Source organism: Trematomus bernacchii, unplaced genomic scaffold (genome assembly GCF_902827165.1).
Source record: "Trematomus bernacchii unplaced genomic scaffold, fTreBer1.1, whole genome shotgun sequence".
Lineage (NCBI taxonomy): Eukaryota > Metazoa > Chordata > Actinopteri > Perciformes > Nototheniidae > Trematomus > Trematomus bernacchii.
Window position 1 is genome coordinate 47,002 of NW_022987574.1, and position 16,391 is coordinate 63,392.

The following is a 16,391-nucleotide window of genomic DNA, read 5'->3' on the forward strand; positions in this document are numbered from 1 at the left end:
AACATGGAGTTAGACAGCCTCTGTAACTGTCTGATGAGCAGGGGCTCCAGGTTTAGCTGTGTCTCACCAATCAGTCTGCTAGACCACTTTATGATCTGACTGAGACAGTTTCTGCTCTTTAAAGTCAGGTTACCAAACCAAGACATTAAAGGAAAAGACAGAACTCACTGTGCTGACCGTCTTCAAGTTTAGGATTGACTTCCTGAATGTCGACATCTGAATTGAAGCCATTGTTACGCCCAGGTCTAAGGGAACCTAGGCGCAGCACAAAATGTGCACTCTCCCCACTCTTCCCATTATCAAGAACATGGACACCGAGACAGAGAAAGCCGTTTGGTAATTTTAATTACCAAAGTTTTTACAAGGAGGCGCAACAACCCACAAAACAAACAAATCTTTGAACACATAAATCTTGCCTAACAAATAAGAAAAATAAACGTACAGGCTTCTTACCTACTCTGACGTAAAAACAGGAGAAAACGAGAATAAACCAAAAGAAAAGGGTTTCACACTCCTGGGCAAATTCAAGCGTGTCCACAAGGACAGGTTAAAGTAGTTTCTACTTCTGAGGTTTCAAAACAAGCAAAATGACTGGTGTACGGTATAAGTACACCCACAGCACAACAGGACAGATATATATATACGCAACAGTGTTGGGAGTAGGAGAAGTCGAGTCAAAGAGAGGGCCGAGGAACTGCACGGCTGCAGCTTAAATGCTCCCGTCTCCTCAGGTGGACCAATCAGCCTGTCGAGGGCAGCCAATCAGCTACCGGGCACCACCTGCTTACTCACACGCAGCCACACAGACACAGGAGGAAGAAGAAATATCTGCACACAAATGACATAACGACCCAGGGTCGTAACACCATTCAAAGTCACATGGCAGCTGTTCTTTGGATCCCGAAGGCCTGTTATGGTTTTCAAAAGTACAAAATAAGAACATATAGTTCTGTAAGATAAATATTTTCTTTCTTGGTATCTTTGCTCTGCAGGTAGAAAAGATGGAGACACATAAAGTCCTATTAAAAACTTTAAAAGATTTGAAGGAAGAGGAATTTGAAGAATTCAAGTGGCACCTGGAGAAGAAGGTTCTAGAATTCCCAGGAATCCCAACGAGTGAACTAGAGAAAGCAAACCGGATGGAAACAGTGGATCTGATGCGTACGCACTACGGCAAACACGACATTGAAGTGACCAGAGAAGTTTTGAAGGAGATCCCGAGGAATGATCTATTAGAGGCATTATCAGAATCCTCATCAGAATCCTCATCAGAATCCTCATCAGACCCTAAAGGTAGGTCTTTAAAAAAGAGTTTACCAAAATATAGCTATATATATAAATATAATTTTTTTTAATTTTTCACAGCCATGCATCATGTTTTTAGACTCCTGATATACCCCTCAGAGAACCATCACCTCCACATGGTGTTGGGGCTGAGGTACCCCTGAAAGCAGAGAGGTCAGGGTCACTAGTTTCTGGCAGGGTCACCCTGTTGGTTCCAGGTGAGGGGTAGTAGAACCTTTATAGATCAGCATTTTAGGAATCCAATTACCTTCCAAAATATATCGCCTTTCGTCTCTTCCTAACCACAATTCCTTAACATTTGTGAAACATCTTGGGGTTAATGATAGGACTTAGGGAAAGAGACTGCTGTGCTTTGAGAATCCGACCGCACTGACACTATCCAACGTCATTATGATGCGCCAGCCAATCTTATTAAGAAGGAGAATTCTACCACTGAACCACCAATGCTATATCAACGAGTTACTCCTGGTGGGACATTGGAGATATGTAATACAAGTGGGTGATGCTAAAAGCCAGTGTTGGGGAGGGGATGGATCAGAGGAATGACCAGAAAGTCATCAGTGGGCTCTGAAATGGCAGTGAGTCCTTGAGTGCTACGTTTTCCCAGAAAACGGCCAATTCTGTTAGGAATGAGGTTTGTCCTGCTGAACTGTCAGATATCTCAGGAGGGGGAGTCATGGATAAACCACGGCTGTTTTCCACAGTGTAGGTTAGCTGCTGACTCAGTCTCAGGATGTTGAATGGGACTGATGCACACTGAGTTCAGGAGGCAGAGCTGAGGGCTTGGAGAACAGCTGTTGTTGCTCAGGTGGTCAGAAGGGGCCACAGGGACACACTGTGGAGGTTTGTCCTGATATAGGATTGGACAGTTGTGATTTAAATTCCTGTTCAATGTTGCATGGAGGCAGACAGTGTCATTGTCCATGCTTTAAAGGGGACTGTAGGGTAAGCTCTAAACATCAGAGGAGCACATTGCTCAGCCTCACTGGGATTGCTCACTGCAGATTCTGTCCTAGTCATTACTAACGGCCCAGCCCCCTACAGGTGGAAGGAGGTATCATTTGCCGTCCAACATGACTTGGGGAGGAAGGGACGGGTTATTACTGTGACCCCCCAGGGTGTCTTGTAGATGGTAGGCTACTGCAGGAGTATACTGCGACACAGTAAGAGCCATCCACTTCCTGTATAACTGGAGAGAGAGCTGTGTCCACACCCTCAGTGGGTGTTGGGATCTGCTGGTATCATGCCTCATCTCCCAGCAGCAGGAATAAGAGTCAGTCAGGTTTAGGGCCATGGTTCTCTGTGGGAAAACTGATGGTTCTCTGTGGGGTGGAACTTATACTGGACAATGTACAGATAATTATGCAACACGATCCAGTGACTTGATATAAGGAAAATAACCTGCTATTTTGTCAGAAATGGGTCCAATTAGAAGGAAATATTTTGATGTGTCTTTCGTGTAAATGTCTTTCTTATTCATTCAGATATTCTCACTAAGTGCCAAGGTGAACTCAAATCAAACCTGAAGAAAACATATGAAAATATCAAATTTATGGAAAAATCAGAATCCCTACATAAAATCTACACGGAGATCTACATCACCAGGGGAGACACCACAGAGGTCAACAAGGAACATGAGATCAGACAGATCGAACAAGCATCCAGGAAACCAGACAGACCAGAAACACCCATCAGACAAGAAGACCTCTTTAAAGCCTCACCTGAAAGAGGTAAACCAATCAGAGCAGTGATGACAAAGGGTGTGGCTGGCATTGGGAAAACAGTCTTAACACAGAAGTTCACTCTGGACTGGGCTGAAGGCAAAGCCAACCAGGACATCCAGTTCATATTTCCATTCACCTTCAGAGAGCTGAATGTGGTGAGAGAGAACAAGTACAGCTTGGTGGAACTTGTTCATCACTTCTTCACTGAAACCAGAGAGGCAGGAATCTGCATGTTTGATCAGTTCCCGGTTGTGTTCATCTTTGACGGTCTGGATGAGTGTCGACTTCCTCTGGACTTCCTCAACACTGACATCCTGACTGATGTCACAGAGTCCACCTCAGTGGATCGGCTGCTGACAAACCTCATCAGGGGGAAGCTGCTTCCTTCTGCTCGCCTCTGGATAACCACACGACCTGCAGCAGCCTATCAGATCACTGAGTTTGTGGACATGATGACAGAGGTCCGAGGGTTCACTGACCCACAGAAGGAGGAGTACTTCAGGAAGAGATTCAGAGATAAGGAGCCGGCCGGCACCATCATCTCCCACATCAAGACCTCACGAAGCCTCCACATCATGTGCCACATCCCAATCTTCTGCTGGATCTCTGCTTCAATTCTGGAGGACATGTTGAAAACTGAGAGAGGAGAGCTGCCCAAGACCCTGACTGAGATGTACATCCACTTCCTGGTGATTCAATCCAAAGTGAACGTCAAGTATGATGGAGGAGCTGAGACAGATCCACACAGGAGTCCAGAGAGCAGGATGAAGATGATGGAGTCTCTGGGAAAACTGGCTTTTGAGCAGCTGCAGAAATGCAACCTGATCTTCTATGAGTCCGACCTGAGAGAGTGTGGCATCGATATCAGAGCAGCCTCAGTGTACTCAGGAGTGTTCACACATGTCTTTAGAGAGGAGAGAGGAACGTACAAGAACACAGTGTTCTGCTTCGTCCATCTGAGCGTTCAGGAGTTTCTGGCTGCTCTTCATGTCCATCTGACCTTCATCAACTCTGGAGTCAACCTGCTGAAAGAAGAACCAACAAACTCCTGGCTGCCTAAAGTCTTTATATCCAAACCTAAACTAACAGATCTCTACCAGAGTGCTGTGGACAAGGCCTTACAGAGTCCAAACGGACACCTGGACTTGTTCCTCCGCTTCCTCCTGGGTCTTTCACTGCAGACCAATCAGAAACTCCTACGAGGCCTGGTGACGCAGACAGGAAGTAGCTCAGAGATCAACCAGAAAACAGTGAAATACATAAAGAAAAAGATAAGAAAGAATCCATCTCCGGAGAGAAGCATCAACCTGTTCCACTGTCTGAATGAACTGAATGATGGTTCTCTAGTGGAGGAGATCCAACAGTCCCTGAGATCAGGAAGTCTCTCCACAGATAATCTGTCTCCTGCTCAGTGGTCAGCTCTGGTATTCATCTTACTGTCATCAGAAGAAGATCTGGAAGAGTTTGACCTGCAGAAATACTCAGCTTCAGAGGAGGCTCTTCTGAGGCTGCTGCCAGTGGTCACAGCCTCCAGGAAAGCTCTGTAAGTGGAGATCAAACTACATTAACTAGGAACAGGTTGAGACATGAGAATAAAACTCTTTGTGTTCTCTGCTGATCTTTCCCCAGGCTGAGTGGCTGCAACCTGTCAGAGAGAAGCTGTGAAGCTCTGTCCTCAGTCCTCAGCTCCCAGTCCTCTAGTCTGAGAGATCTGGACCTGAGTAACAACAAGCTGCGGGGTTCAGGAGTGAAGAAGCTGTCTGATGGACTGGAGAGTCCGCACTGTACTCTGGAGACTCTCAGGTCAGTATTCAGACAATATGTTAACTGTCAGAGTGGTTTTGTTCAGCCATTTATATCGACTCATTTCCAGTTTTATCAAATTAGAATAATAATACATTTCGATTCTCCTTCGGTTTGTTGTTTATTTTTCTTCTTCAAAACAATAAACCACAAAACCATGATAACAATCTTATTATATTTTATGACGGATGGCATCACTTATCTTCATCTCAATGTATCTGACTGATTGACCAACCCAAACATGCACAGACAAACAGATGGTATCATTTGACAAAAGAACTAGAAAAGATTGTATGTTGAAACTTTGCGCTCAATCACATTTAATATTAAAGGAATGTTGTCATGTATTAATTTCTTTCAAGGTTAACTGGCTGCAACCTGTCAGAGAGAAGCTGTGAAGCTCTGTCCTCAGTCCTCAGCTCCCAGTCCTCTAGTCTGAGAGAGCTGGACCTGAGTAACAACGACCTGAAGGATTCAGGAGTGAAGCTGGTATCTGATGGACTGGAGAGTCCACACTGTGAACTGAAGACTCTCAGGTCAGAGTTCAGCTGATATGTTAACTGTCAGTGGTTTTGTTCAGCCATTTCTATCGACTAATTTCCAGTTTTATCAAATTAGAATAATAATACATTTCGATTCTCCTTCGGTTTTTTGTTTATTTTTCTTCTTCAAAACAATAAACCACAAAACCATGATAACAATCTGATTATATTTGAAGACAGATGGCGTCACTTATCTACATCTCAATGTATCTGACTGATTGACAAACACAAACATGCACAGACAAACAGATGGTATCATTTGACAAAGGAACTAGAAAAGATTGTATGTTGAAACCTTACGCTCAATCACATTTAATATTAAAGGAATGTTGTCATATTTATTAATTTCTTTCAAGGTTAACTGGCTGTAACCTGTCGGAGAGAAGCTGTGAAGCTCTGTCCTCAGTCCTCAGCTCCCAGTCCTCTAGTCTGAGAGATTTGGACCTGAGTAACAACGACCTGAAGGATTCAGGAGTGAAGCTGCTGTCTGATGGACTGGAGAGTCCACACTGTGAACTGGAGACTCTCAGGTCAGAGTTCAGCTTTTTATTTTCAAGCAGTTCAATTATTTTCATCCAGCTTTTTGTTCATGTTGATGAAGATGGTCCACCTCTGTATGATGTTCCTGCTGACGTGACTTTTAAGAACACTGAGTTTACTGTATTCCCTGATTCCAGTCTGTCCGGCTGTCTGGTCACAGAGGAAGGCTGTGTTTCTCTGGCTTCAGCTCTGAGCTCCAACCCCTCCCATCTGAGAGAGCTGGACCTGAGCTACAATCATCCAGGAGACTCAGGAGAGAAGCTGCTGTCTGCTGGACGGGAGGATCCACTCTGGAGACTGGACACTCTCAGGTATGGACAGACTGACTTCCTCCTATTTTTCTAATTTCATCTCCTTCATCTCTGGTCTTCCATCATGAAAGACGTCTCATTTCCCTTGATTATGTTCACTGCAGTGAGTTAACCTTCAAGTCTTATTACATGGAAACAGCCATTCAGTCCAAACATCAGAACCACTGGTTTCCTGGCTCTAAGGAGGATAATGATGGTCAGTTTATGAATTTGGTTCTGACTGAGATATCTCACCAACTGCTAAATATGTTGAGATGAGATTCTGTTTGACATTTTAGATTCCCAGAGGGACGATCCGGACTCTTTAATATGCGTTCATTTGACGTAGGTTATTTTTGTGCTTATTAATTGTTTCACTTAGTTGTTTGTTTGTCTGTTTTTTGTTTCGTTAAACTTGGGGAGGTTGGTTCGGTTTTGTTTGTTTTCGGCAGCCAGTGTCTCTGCCAGTCGGCATCTCGGCGATCTATCCCAGCTGACTCGGACGCAAAGCATCAAAATCTGCGAATCTGTAAAAATTGATGAGTTTGACTACATTATATTCGCCACGTTGTCAGTCATGAAGTGCTTTAATGAGTGACCCGGTAAACTGAGGGCTCAAGCTAGCCGAGGAAGTGGCAAAGAAGGGATTTTGTTGAATCAGCTTCATATGTGCACGTTGTCTTGGTCAGGAGGAATGCATGTGCTTCTTTGGTGTTTAGCAGGAAAGCACATACAACAAGGATTGCTACTGTTTGGACCACAGTTTTGGTTTTCTGCACATTATGAGCTTTGAGCTTTGTTCTTAACACAGACCTGGAAGTGAAAGTAGTCTGTCTCACAACAAGTGAAATGAGTGTTTCCGCAGAGAGACGGAAACACTCATTTCCTCTTTCTCTCCGTTATATAATAATCCTAAACAAAACGCAATGCCACCAAAAAAGATTCCTCCGCATGCTGAGGAGGTTGACGACATTAAACGATCGTTAGACATGTTGACGGAGGAGGTATCTGTTGTAAGACAGCAACAGATAACATTATGAGCCTGGTGGAGGAAGTTAAAGCCCTGAGGCTACAAAACTCCAAAAAGGAAAAAAGGATATTCTTGCTGGAAAATCGGGTGGATGAGCTGGAGCAATACACCCGAATCCACAACATCATAATCACTGGACTGGAGACGAAACCCTGCTCATACGCCCAGGCGGCGATGAGGATGACCGGAGGGGACACAAGTGAGGAGGATGCTGCATCTGTGGAGCTACAGGTGAAGGCCTTCCTCAACTCCAAGGGAATAGAGATTGACAGCGACAACATCGAGGCCTGTCACCCGCTACCACACAGAAATAAAACAGATAAACCGGCAATAATAATAAGGTTTGCCAACAGAAAACAGAAAACTGAACTTCTGAAACAGGGAAGACGGCTTAAGGGCTCGGATGTATATATGAATGAACACCTCACTAAAAGAAATGCTGAGATCGCCAGAAAGGCCCGATTCCTGAGAAAACAGCGAAAAATACATCAACATGGACTGCAAAGTGCAACATCTCCATCAAGCTTCACGGATCCCCAGAACAAAGTGTTCATCATCAGGGACCTGGAGGAACTGGAAACATATCAATGAAACAAATCAGACAAGGTCACAGAAATAAAACACTACCATGACCATTCCAGATAATAAACACATCTCTCTATCAAGACTATAAACGTTTGCATATACAGAGCATAACACACAGGACATGGAAAATGACATTGATCCGGAAAACAACTTACTGAACAATATCAACAACAGCTGCAACTATTTCACAGAAGAGCAATTCAATATAACGTGTCAATCATAAGAGAACATATCAATGATCCACTTCAATTGCAGAAGCCTAGATGCCTTCCTCAACATTAAAGAATATCTAAGTCAGTTTAAGAACCCATTCAACATTATAGCAATATCAGAGACCTGGATCAGTGCTGAGAAAGGTGTGGACTTTGAGATGGATGGCTATGAACTGAATTATACAAACAGAAGGAATAAGAGTGGAGGGGGTGTGGCAATCTATGTGGATAAAGGAATGAACTAGAATGTGGTGGAGAGCATAACAACAGCAGTTGATGATTTGTTTGAATGTGTTACAGTAGAAATGTGCATGGAAAGGTCTAAACATGTTATTGTGAGCTGTATATACAGAGATCCTGGAACCTGTATTGACACATTTACAGATAGGATAGAAACATGTTTACTAAATCATTACAAAACATGATGTTTATCTTAGGGGTTAGGGTTAAAGACTTAAGAAGACTTCATCAATGAATTGTACAGTATGGGTTTGTATCCTAAAATCACCAGACCTAGTAGAATCACTTCTCTGCTACATGAATAGACAACATATTCACAAACATTATGGAGAACAATACAGTAGGGACTACTATATAGTGACATCAGTGATCATTTATCTGTTCTTATTGTCTATCACTGCAGTTATAAGAAACCTAAAGTCTCCAGCCATTTCAAATACAAAAGATTGAGAACTGAAGAAAACATAAATGCATTAAAGAATACTTTAATCACAATTGGAGGGTAGTATATGAGAGAGACGATATGGACAAGGCCTATGAGGAATTTCTAAACATTTTGAAATCACTTTGTGACAAAAAGTGTCCTGTGAAACAATGCAGAGAGAGACAAACAAAGTCACCGTGCATGGATCACTGATGGCCTAAACAATGCAGAGAGAGACACAAACAAAGTCACAGTGCATGGATCACTGATGGCCTCAACAATGCAGAGAGACACAAACAAAGTCACAGTGCATGGATCACTGATGACCTAAACAATGCAGAGAGACACAAACAAAGTCACCGTGCATGGATCACTGATGACCTAAACAATGCAGAGAGACACAAACAAAGTCACCGTGCATGGATCACTGATGGCCTAAACAATGCAGAGAGAGACACAAACAAAGTCACTGTGCATGGATCACTGATGGCTTAAACAATGCAGAGAGAGACACAAACAAAGTCACCGTGCATGGATCACTGATGGCCTAAACAATGCAGAGAGACACAAACAAAGTCACCGTGCATGGATCACTGATGGCCTAAACAATGCAGAGAGACACAAACAAAGTCACTGTGCATGGATCACTGATGGCCTAAACAATGCAGAGAGAGACACAAACAAAGTCACCGTGCATGGATCACTGATGGCCTAAACAATGCAGAGAGACACAAACAAAGTCACAGTGCATGGATCACTGATGGCCTAAACAATGCAGAGAGAGACACAAACAAAGTCACCGTGCATGGATCACTGATGGCCTAAACAATGCAGAGAGACACAAACAAAGTCACCGTGCATGGATCACTGATGGCCTAAACAATGCCTGCAAAAGGAAAAATACACTTTATAGACAACTCATCAAATATAGAAGTTCAGAAGCAGAAAATAAATATAAAAGATATAAGAATAAATGAACCAATATTATGAGAATATGTAAGAAAGAATACTATAATAAAATACTAGACAGTACTCAGAATGAAAGGTTTATGGAAGGTATTAAATAGTATCGTTAGAAATGGAGCAAAGAGTACAGGTTACCCTGAGTTTCTTGTTGACAAAGATAATGTTATCAATAACACAGAAGATGTGGTTCATGGTTTGAACCAACTCTTTGTAAATGTGGGGCCAGATCTGCAGAAAGAATGAAAAGCGTAGAAACAACTAAAGGGGAAGATACAGACCTCTGGAATGAAAACAATAGCTCTTTGTTCCTCAGAGCAGTCGAAAAAAGACACCGTGACACACATCACATGTTTCTTTGCTCTCCCACTTTCATCCTTGAAAAGGGTTTTACAAAAAGACTTGACAGGTTCATGGAAACACATCAGCTGTTGGACGACAGTCGATATGGATTCAGGAAAGACAGATCAACATGTACGGCACTAATGGGATTAAGTGAGGAAATAGCAAACTGCTTGGACAATAAAAAACAAGCAGTGGGAATATTGATAGAGCTACAGAAAGCATGTGACACCATAGATCCCAACATGTTAATGACAACACTGGAAAGGTATGGCATCAGAGGGTGGGAGTAGACTGGCTGAGAGATTATTGAAGCCACAGACAACACTTTGTTAAATAGGTGAACATAAATCAGAAGACTTGAACATAACTTGTGGAGTACCTCAGGGGTCTGTGTTGGGTCCAAAGCTGTTCATCATATACATCAACCATATCTGCAGAGTATCAAATATATTGACATGTATTGTATTTGCAGATGATACTAATATGTTTTGTTCTAGTGACAGTTTGAAACAGCTAATGGAGGCAATAACAGCAGACATGATTCAAGTTAAACATTGGTTTGATGAGAACAAATGATCATTAAATATAAGCAGAACAAAGATTATGCTCTTTGGAAAACATCAAACAAATCCTCAGGTTAATCCTAGACAACATAAACATAGAAAGAGTATATGTAAACAAGTTCCTTGGTGTTAGAGCACAACATCTGCTGGAAACCTCATATCCATCATGTCAAAGCTAAACTGGCTGAGACTATCGCACTATTGGGGAAAGCAAGACATTCTGGAGTACACATGATATACTCTGTGTGATACACTCATATCACATCATGATATACTCTGCGATACACTCATATCACATCATGATATACTCTGTGATACACTCATATCACATCATGATATACTCTGTGTGATACACTCATATCACATCATGATATACTCTGTGTGATACACTCATATCACATCATGATATACTCTGCGATACACTCATATCACATCATGATATACTCTGTGTGATACACTCATATCACATCATGATATACTCTGTGGGATACACTCATATCACATCATGATATACTCTGTGTGATACACTCATATCTCCATGTCTGTGTTACTGTGTGGAGATCTGGGGAAACACAAAACCAACCTGCAGCCGTTATGCACATTACAAAAAAGGGCTATAAGAGTAATCAATAATGTTGGATATCTTGAACTCACTCATTCATTATTCTTGAAGTCACACACACTGAAGTTTACTGATCTGGTTACATTTCAAACTGCATCATGTACAGAGCAAGAGATAATCTACTTCCTAGGACACTACAGACGTTGTTCATAGACAGAGAGGGGGGGTATCATCTGAGAGGAGATCTACATCTGAAACAACTCAAGGTCAGAAGAACTCTGAGAAGAGCAGAACAATCTGTGGGGGGGGGGGTTTCATGGAGCGGCTTGGAGCAGGAGTTCAAACAAAGCACACATAGCATTCACTTTGAAGGATGCACAGAAACACTTCTTTGGGAAAGTATGAGAATGAAGAAAGGAGATTGAAGAGGAGAAATTATTGTAAATGTATAAATGTAAATATGTAAGTAGGAATAACTTTCAGAGATGATTGAAAGGATAATCATTGATCAGCAGGAAGTAAGGGGGATCAATAAGCATCTGCTCCCTCCTGCTCCCTTCGGACACATAGGATTTATTATTATTATGATGAACATTGATAAATACTTTATTCTAACAATACGCTGTTCTGTTTCTCACATGTGTTTCTTCCTCCAGGCTGGACCATGGTGGAGAGCAGTGGTTGAGAGCAGGTCTGAGGAAGTGTAAGTGTGGATCAGTCAGCTTCTCTCTAGAGACACAGATGATGGAGGTGCTATTTATTCATTAGAACATGACCTCTTGAAGCTTTATAGAAAGATCACTGACAGAGAGGAAAGCCTTCAGGTGAGTCTGGTGATAAACTGCTGTCTGTGTCTCTCCTCAGATTCCTGTGAACTCACCCTGGACTCAAACACAGCATACAGGTTCCTCAAACTGTCTGAGGACAACAGGAAGGTGACATATGTGGAGGAGAGGCAGCCATATCCTGATCATCCAGAGAGGTTTGATGGCTGGGCTCAGCTGATGTGCAGAGAAGCTCTGACTGGTCGCTGTTACTGGGAGGTCGAGAGGAGAGGAGAGGTTGAGATATCAGTGACTTACAGAGGAATCTGGAAGAAAGGAGAGGGAGAGGAATGTGCGTTTGGATGGAATGATCAGTCCTGGAGTCTGCAGTGCTCTGATGGAGGTTACACTGTCTGGCACAATAAGAGAAAAACACACATCTCCTCCTCCTCCTCCTCCTCCTCCTCGTCCTCCTCCTCCTCCTCCTCCTCCTTCTCCTCTCGTAGAGTAGCAGTGTATCTGGATCATGCTGCTGGCTCTCTCTCCTTCTACAGAGTCTCCTCCTCACTGATCCTCCTCCACACCTTCAGAGCCACATTCACTGAACCTCTCTACGCTGGGTTTGGGGTCTGGCCTGACTCCTCAGTGTCTCTGTGTCCTCTGTGTCCTCTGTAGGAGGAGTCCACTTCCTGTCCTGGGTCACATGTTGGTGTTTTAAATGGAGGCTTCTCATTGGTTACCGTGTGTCTCACTGATTGTGTCTGTAATAAAGTTTTCTTGAAGCAACGTATTAAAGCTGATCCTGAAGACTGTAGTGATCGATACGTTCAATAAAGATTTAGAACAAGCAGCGTCAACCTGTTCCTCCTCCTCTCCTCCTCCTCCTCTCCTCTCCTCTCCTCCTCTCCTCCTGCTCCTCCTCCCCTCTCCTCCTCCTCATCCTCCTCCTCTCCTCCTCCTCCTCCTCTCTATCTTGCAGCATAAAATAATTATGACATTGACTTCAAAATGTAGCTTTTTACTATTTTCGACCATATATAGCTATTTTTCATGTTTGCTCTAATAAATGCAGTTTTACTGGTGTCTTTACAAATACAAATGCATCCTGTTTTTGAGAATCATTGATCTATTCCATAAAGAAAAAACACCCCACAAGCAATGGCATTACGTAAACAAACATTTAAAGAGTTAAAATTCTGATAATGAATGAATATTGGTATTTGGTAGTTATGATAAGGGTGGTTAAGGATCTTAGCATTTCACTTAAATACATTTTTCGGGGGCTGACTTTTTTTCTCTAAGGACATCAGAGCAACTCTTTTATAAGGTCTAAAACTAACCGGTCTGTCAAAAATATCCAGTCAGTACCAACAATACCACCCCCAATATAAAATAATCTATAATTTGACCTAAGGTCCACATGTGCAACTAAATAAACAAGCACCATTTGCTGAAGAAAGACTGATATTTGTTCAACAGCTCAGAGAAGTAGAAGTTCATTTGTCAATAGCCATAACCTAGGTATGAAAAGTTTTTGAACACTATATAAGTGCATTTTCAGCGGTATTAACAATAGGTACTTCAGCAGCCCAAGATTTCAAAAGGTCAAATGATGTGTTTAGTCTCTTTAAAGTTTTTTGTGGATGAATTCCCCTAAGGGGGGAGGGGGGGCAGTCCATGTAAACATTTATAAATAACTAGTAGTGACTGTTATAAGGACCGGTAAATGAAATCCATAATTCAGAGAGCGTTTTCAGCCTCTGATCACTTTGCTGGGAGAAATGTTTTCAAAACTATTCTGATTAAGTCTCTGTGTATCATCAGAGTGTTGCAGGCTCTGCCGTCAAAACAACATGATTATTAACTCTAATATTCGATAATGAATCATACATATTGTAATAGCATTACGTTTCGATTATTTGAGGACAATAAAAACACTGCTGTCATTGGGTCTAAACGGGTAAATAAGAAACAACACAATTTAAAATGTTAGCCTTTTTATAATCATGCCATACATATTCCAGGGATACCTCAATTACTGCCTCTTGAATATTAGTTCTATGTGTGGTTCTAGGTATTTTAAAGCTGTTGCAAGGCTCCAGGTAGCCTTTGTAGCTTTGTTTTGGCATCTAAACAGTAAAATCATGTCTAATGATCATAACATATTTTCGAGAATATTTTTATATAAACGAGGCTTCTTATTTAAGATTATACTTTCATCAACTGCATCACAAAGAAAACTATCACCATTAAGTGAAACCTCTCTTTTCAAGAAATGTTATTCTGATACTTCCCACGAAAATATTGGAAGTTAGCACATGGAAAAATAGCAGACAGCTTTAGAAAAGAATGTATTGGCAATGCAGCAAATCTTATAATATAAGCTGTGTATATTTTGTGTCTGAATATTGTGTATTATACATTTTAATTTTTCTAACAACCATGTAAGCAGCATTGTATACAAATACCTGTATACCTATAGTATTGGCCTTTGTATTAGGCTGTATAGGATATAGGCTTTCCACTGTAACACAGGTTTCTGTTTAAACACATTTCAAGGGTTACTTTTGATTCAGAGTAATCAAACTCAATATAAATAAGTTATATCTCTCACAGGCTCCGCCCTCTACTGGACTCTATGGGTACTACCTTATCATGCAAGCATTCACCTACTGAGATTTCTATAGACGTAGCCGGCCCCGGGGCGGGCCTACCTGAATGCGTGCGCATCTCACTTCCCTATAAAAGGAGGCCTCGCCTCCTGACCACCATCCTTTACTCTTCAGCGAGCGGAGGTGGTAACCTAGCACTGAGTCCGAGACGTACAAGTGGGAGAAAGGAAGTAGAGAAAGAGAGAGATATTGTGAAAATGGAGCCACTCCTGGAGCATCGTAGTTGCCTGTCGTGCCCTGGACTGATTGCGGGAGCAGACCCGCATCGTCAGTGTTTCCAGTGCCTGGGACAGGATCATGCTGAGCAGGGAGCGGGCCAGACACCGGCCTGTGTTTCCTGCTGCTCGATCCTGATGCTAAACCGCCGGCATCGTGCGGAGCACTTCTCGAGGAAGTTCGGCCCGCAGGTGCGCGGAGAGGAAGAGGATGTGGACCTCGAGGTGGTGGACATGGACGACCTGGAGGACGTGCCGTTTGAATTCGTCCTTCCGAGGGACCGAGTGGTCGACTTCGCGGAGGAGGATGACGACATCTCCTTGTCCGACACCCCCGGGTCCGACAGCCAGGAGGGCCCAGCACTCAGGTCTGCGCGACTGGACTTCCCAGCGGTGATGACCCAGGCAGCGGAGCGTGTAGGCTTACCGCTCCCCCCACCGCTGCCACCGAGGCCTGTAAGCCGCCTTAGGCAGGGGTTTTACGGCCTGGTGCTTCCGGCACAGCCGGCTTTCGTCTCGCCCCCGTTGCCAGACATCTGGCAGTGTGTGGAGGCGACATGGCGGCGTCCATTGAGGACGAAGGCCGCCATAGCATCCATGTCGGGCATTATCAGGGTGCAGGGCCGATCAGACACGGTGTATTCTGGCGTGCCCCCCCTCGACGAGAGCCTGGTGGCCCATCTGTTGCCACGATCAGCTGGTTGGGCGGAGGGGAAGAAACCTCTGCCCCCGCTGCCGCGGGACCGGGAAGCCTTGGAATATTTGGATAAAATGTTCAGGCTCGGTTCACAGATGGCGGCTGCGGCTAATAATCTGGGTGTGTTGGGCGTCTCCTTGATTACTCCTCGAGCAGACGCCCCCGCTCTCCCGTCTCAGGACGGGGATGATTATCCGGACCGCTGCATAGGTCAGATGAATAATCTGATCCATGGAGTGGCCACCGCAGCCGGGCGGGTGATGTCCTTAGCCACAGTGGTGTCTCGTCATGTGTGGCTGGGACTCACCACGCTGCCCAAAAAGGACCGAGCAGATCTCCTTGGAGCCCCCGTTTCCACGGAAGGGCTCTTTGGGTCTATAGCCTCGGTCACCCAGCGTTTCAGCCGTCTGGAGGAAGAGAGGCTGCAGCTTAGCCGCATGTTGCCGCTAGCTTCTCCCCAGGTGTCACAGCGTCCTCCGCGGGCGGCGGAGCGCAGTGCAACGGTGAGACGGAGGGAGAGACGCCGGTACGAAGGTCCCGTGCCGGTAGCACCCTCCGCTTCTTCAACCAACCCCGTGGAGCCAGCGTACCGGCACTCACGGGGGCGGGCTGCCCGGCCACGGCAGTCTCAGCAGCAGCAGAGAACCGCCGGGTGGGGAGCTCCGCCAAAACGCAGCTGACTGGCGGAGGGAGGAAGCGTCTCAACGGGTCTCTCCACCCAGGACGCTAGGGTGAATCCCACCTCCTCCCTGTTCAATGCCCAGGTCCCTTTTATTAGGAAAACTAATAAAGAAAAAGGTGATCTGTATCCAAGTCTGAGTGTCATTTGTTTTCACAATCCTGCACTCACACACATTGTTGACTGTACATATTCCCCACTCGCTACCCCGGTTATTTCTCCTGTAAAGGAGATAG

The 16,391-nt window shown here is 43.9% G+C and overlaps 1 protein-coding gene across 7 annotated transcripts in view; it reads left to right on the plus strand.

Moving 5' to 3' along the window:
• LOC117479649 (NACHT, LRR and PYD domains-containing protein 3-like) overlaps positions 1-12,740 on the plus strand; it is a 28,388-nt gene extending 15,648 nt beyond the window's left edge. For 3 of the 7 annotated variants that reach the window (XM_034126751.1, XM_034126752.1, XM_034126753.1), the window contains 7 exons: positions 993-1,293; positions 2,790-4,572; positions 4,659-4,832; positions 5,195-5,368; positions 5,731-6,225; positions 11,785-11,831; positions 11,993-12,740. In XM_034126751.1, coding sequence (XP_033982642.1) covers positions 1,002-1,293; positions 2,790-4,572; positions 4,659-4,832; positions 5,195-5,368; positions 5,731-6,225; positions 11,785-11,831; positions 11,993-12,567 — 3,540 coding nt within the window. In that variant the 5' untranslated portion in view covers positions 993-1,001 and the 3' untranslated portion in view covers positions 12,568-12,740. Of the gene's footprint in view, positions 1-312; positions 798-912; positions 917-992; positions 1,294-2,789; positions 4,573-4,658; positions 4,833-5,194; positions 5,369-5,730; positions 6,226-11,784; positions 11,832-11,992 lie in introns of those variants that run through there. The other 4 variants (XM_034126754.1, XM_034126756.1, XM_034126750.1 and 1 more) reach the window with 4 other exon arrangements.
• Positions 12,741-16,391: the final 3,651 nt, after the last annotated feature.